This window comes from Chaetura pelagica, unplaced genomic scaffold, assembly GCF_000747805.2.
Source record: "Chaetura pelagica isolate M959 unplaced genomic scaffold, ChaPel_1.0 scaffold192, whole genome shotgun sequence".
Classification (NCBI taxonomy): Eukaryota; Metazoa; Chordata; class Aves; order Apodiformes; family Apodidae; genus Chaetura; species Chaetura pelagica.
This window is the reverse complement of record NW_009952570.1, coordinates 1,358,931-1,360,953: the sequence shown is the minus strand read 5'-3', so window position 1 is coordinate 1,360,953 and position 2,023 is coordinate 1,358,931. Positions and strand designations below refer to the sequence as shown.

Genomic DNA, 2,023 nt, shown 5'->3' with positions numbered 1-2,023 from the left:
AAAGGGTTCTTTGGCACCCAGCACGAGGGAGTTGCTGTGCTGGGTGCAGAACTGCAGGCCTGGAGCCAGCACAGGTGCGGTTGCTCCCTGCCCGGGCACACCTGCCCGTCCTCGGGGCACCTCTGGTAGCTCAGACACCTCCTGGGGGGTGACAAACCCATAGAGAGCAACCCCCCTGTACAGCACCCGCGGGCAGCCCCTGCACGTACCGTCCCCGGCGTCCAGACGGTGCAGGTGGGTCGTGTGCTCGGGCTCCAGCTCGGGGGTGTGCGGGGGGAAGGCGCTGGCGTCCGGCAGCCGCGCGGTGCTGGTGGCCGCGTCCAGGGGGCCGGCTCCGGAGGGCAACTCGGGGGGCTCGTTCCTCCGGTGACAGCGGCAGCTCAGGTCAGCCAGGTGGGCTCCAGCTGCCAAGTGCCCAGGCTGGATAAAGAGCAACGGGAGGGCAGAGCCTGCCAAGAGGGCAGCGCCTCTGCAGGGCACCAACACCCAGAGCAGCCACAGGCAGTGGCCCTGCCCAAGAGGAGATCTGGCTGCCACAAGCTTTGGTGACGACCTGGTGTGCACACAGGGGACAGCAGGAAGTTCCTCATAAGCCTGCAACCTCAGCTCCTGCACAAATGGGCCTTGTGTGAACAGCTGCTGTTGCTTTGCTTGTGGATGCTGCTGGGGCTGGACTGGGAAGGGCTGTCATGTTCCTGCCACAGGCACTGGCCAAAGATGCAGCACCTCAGAGCCCTTCTGTCCTGCACCAGTGTAGGACACTGGAGGCACCGGCATTGCACAGGACATGGCTGCCCCACATGGGAGCCCTAGAAGGTCCCTTTGTCCCACAGTGAGAGGTGACAGCAGGGCCAGGCCATGTTTGATGTTACCATTCACCTCCTGTTATTTCTTCCCACCGTGGGGTCAGCACCAAGGCTGAGCCCCCCCTGTCTGCGTGTGGCTAAGCCCAGAGCTGCCCATCAATGCCCAGCTTGTTCAGCTGGGCCCCGGCAGGAGCAGGAGACATTCCACAGCTCCCTGCTGAAACCGCAGGGAATGTTGCACTGGGATGGGGGAAAAAAGGATGGGGGGCCACAGAAAACCCAACAGCATCCAGTGCCAGGGCCCAGGGCTGGGAAAGAGGAGGGCTGGAGCAAACAGCTTGCACTCCCTGGGACCAAGGTATCCCCCAGGCACTCTGGCTCTGGCACCATCTCTCTTGGTGTGCCAGGGATACTTGGAGATTGCCCCAGCACCAGCCCAGCTCTCCTCAACCCTGCAAGAGAGGCACCAGCCCCAGCTTGAAGTACACCTGGACCCTGGAGCCCTCTCTGCCTCCCATGGGCAGCCAGCTCTTTGCAGGAGAGGAGCTGAGGAACCAGCACCAACAGGCTCCACCAGACCTCCCTAGGAGCTCTGCATCAGAACAGGAGGGCCAGCCCCAAAATGCTCCCTGTCCAGCCCCCTGCTAGGACCTACTGCAGGGCTCACATCAAGGGGTGGCTCCCCCCACCCTCAGAGCTGTTCAGGGCCACCTGCAGACTCAGGAACAGAACAGGTTCTAGACTAGCAGTGGAAGGCCCTTCCTACAGCCATGGACGCTACAGGATGTTCAGTGAGGCAGCTGCCAGGTGTAATTCCAAGGCAAACAAGCTCCCAGCCCAAGCTCAGCCTTTGCCACCAGCACCTGCTGACCCACCCCTGGACATGCTGGGAGCAGCAGCCAACACCCTGTCCTCACGTGCTTGGTACCTCTGTGGCCACTGCATCCAAGGTAGCACCTGAGGAGCCCATGTGAACAGGCTGGAGGTTTGTGCTCCACCAGGGCTCCCCCAGAAACACCTGAGCCCTCTGCAGGGCCCTTCTCAACCGATCCTGCAAAACCAACCAGCAGAGCTGGAGAGACACACCACGTCCAGAGGCTCGTCCAGTCAGTGCCATTTCCAGTAGACCTCTCTTGTATAAACCCTGTGCTTTAGCTGCCAGAGGACAAGAAATACAGAATTCAGTGGATAAATGTAGTTAAAACAACAGGGAAAGA

At 61.2% G+C, this 2,023-nt stretch overlaps 1 protein-coding gene across 1 annotated transcript in view; it reads right to left on the bottom strand.

Annotated features, from left to right (window-relative positions):
• The window catches only part of LOC104385101 (chromosome unknown open reading frame, human C2orf82), a 9,492-nt gene that overhangs the window by 1,714 nt on the left and 5,755 nt on the right, over positions 1-2,023 (bottom strand). Inside the window, exon 3 of the mRNA XM_009993508.1 lies at positions 210-361. Within this exon, the coding sequence (XP_009991810.1) occupies positions 210-361 (152 nt within the window). The remainder of the gene's footprint in view (positions 1-209; positions 362-2,023) is intronic.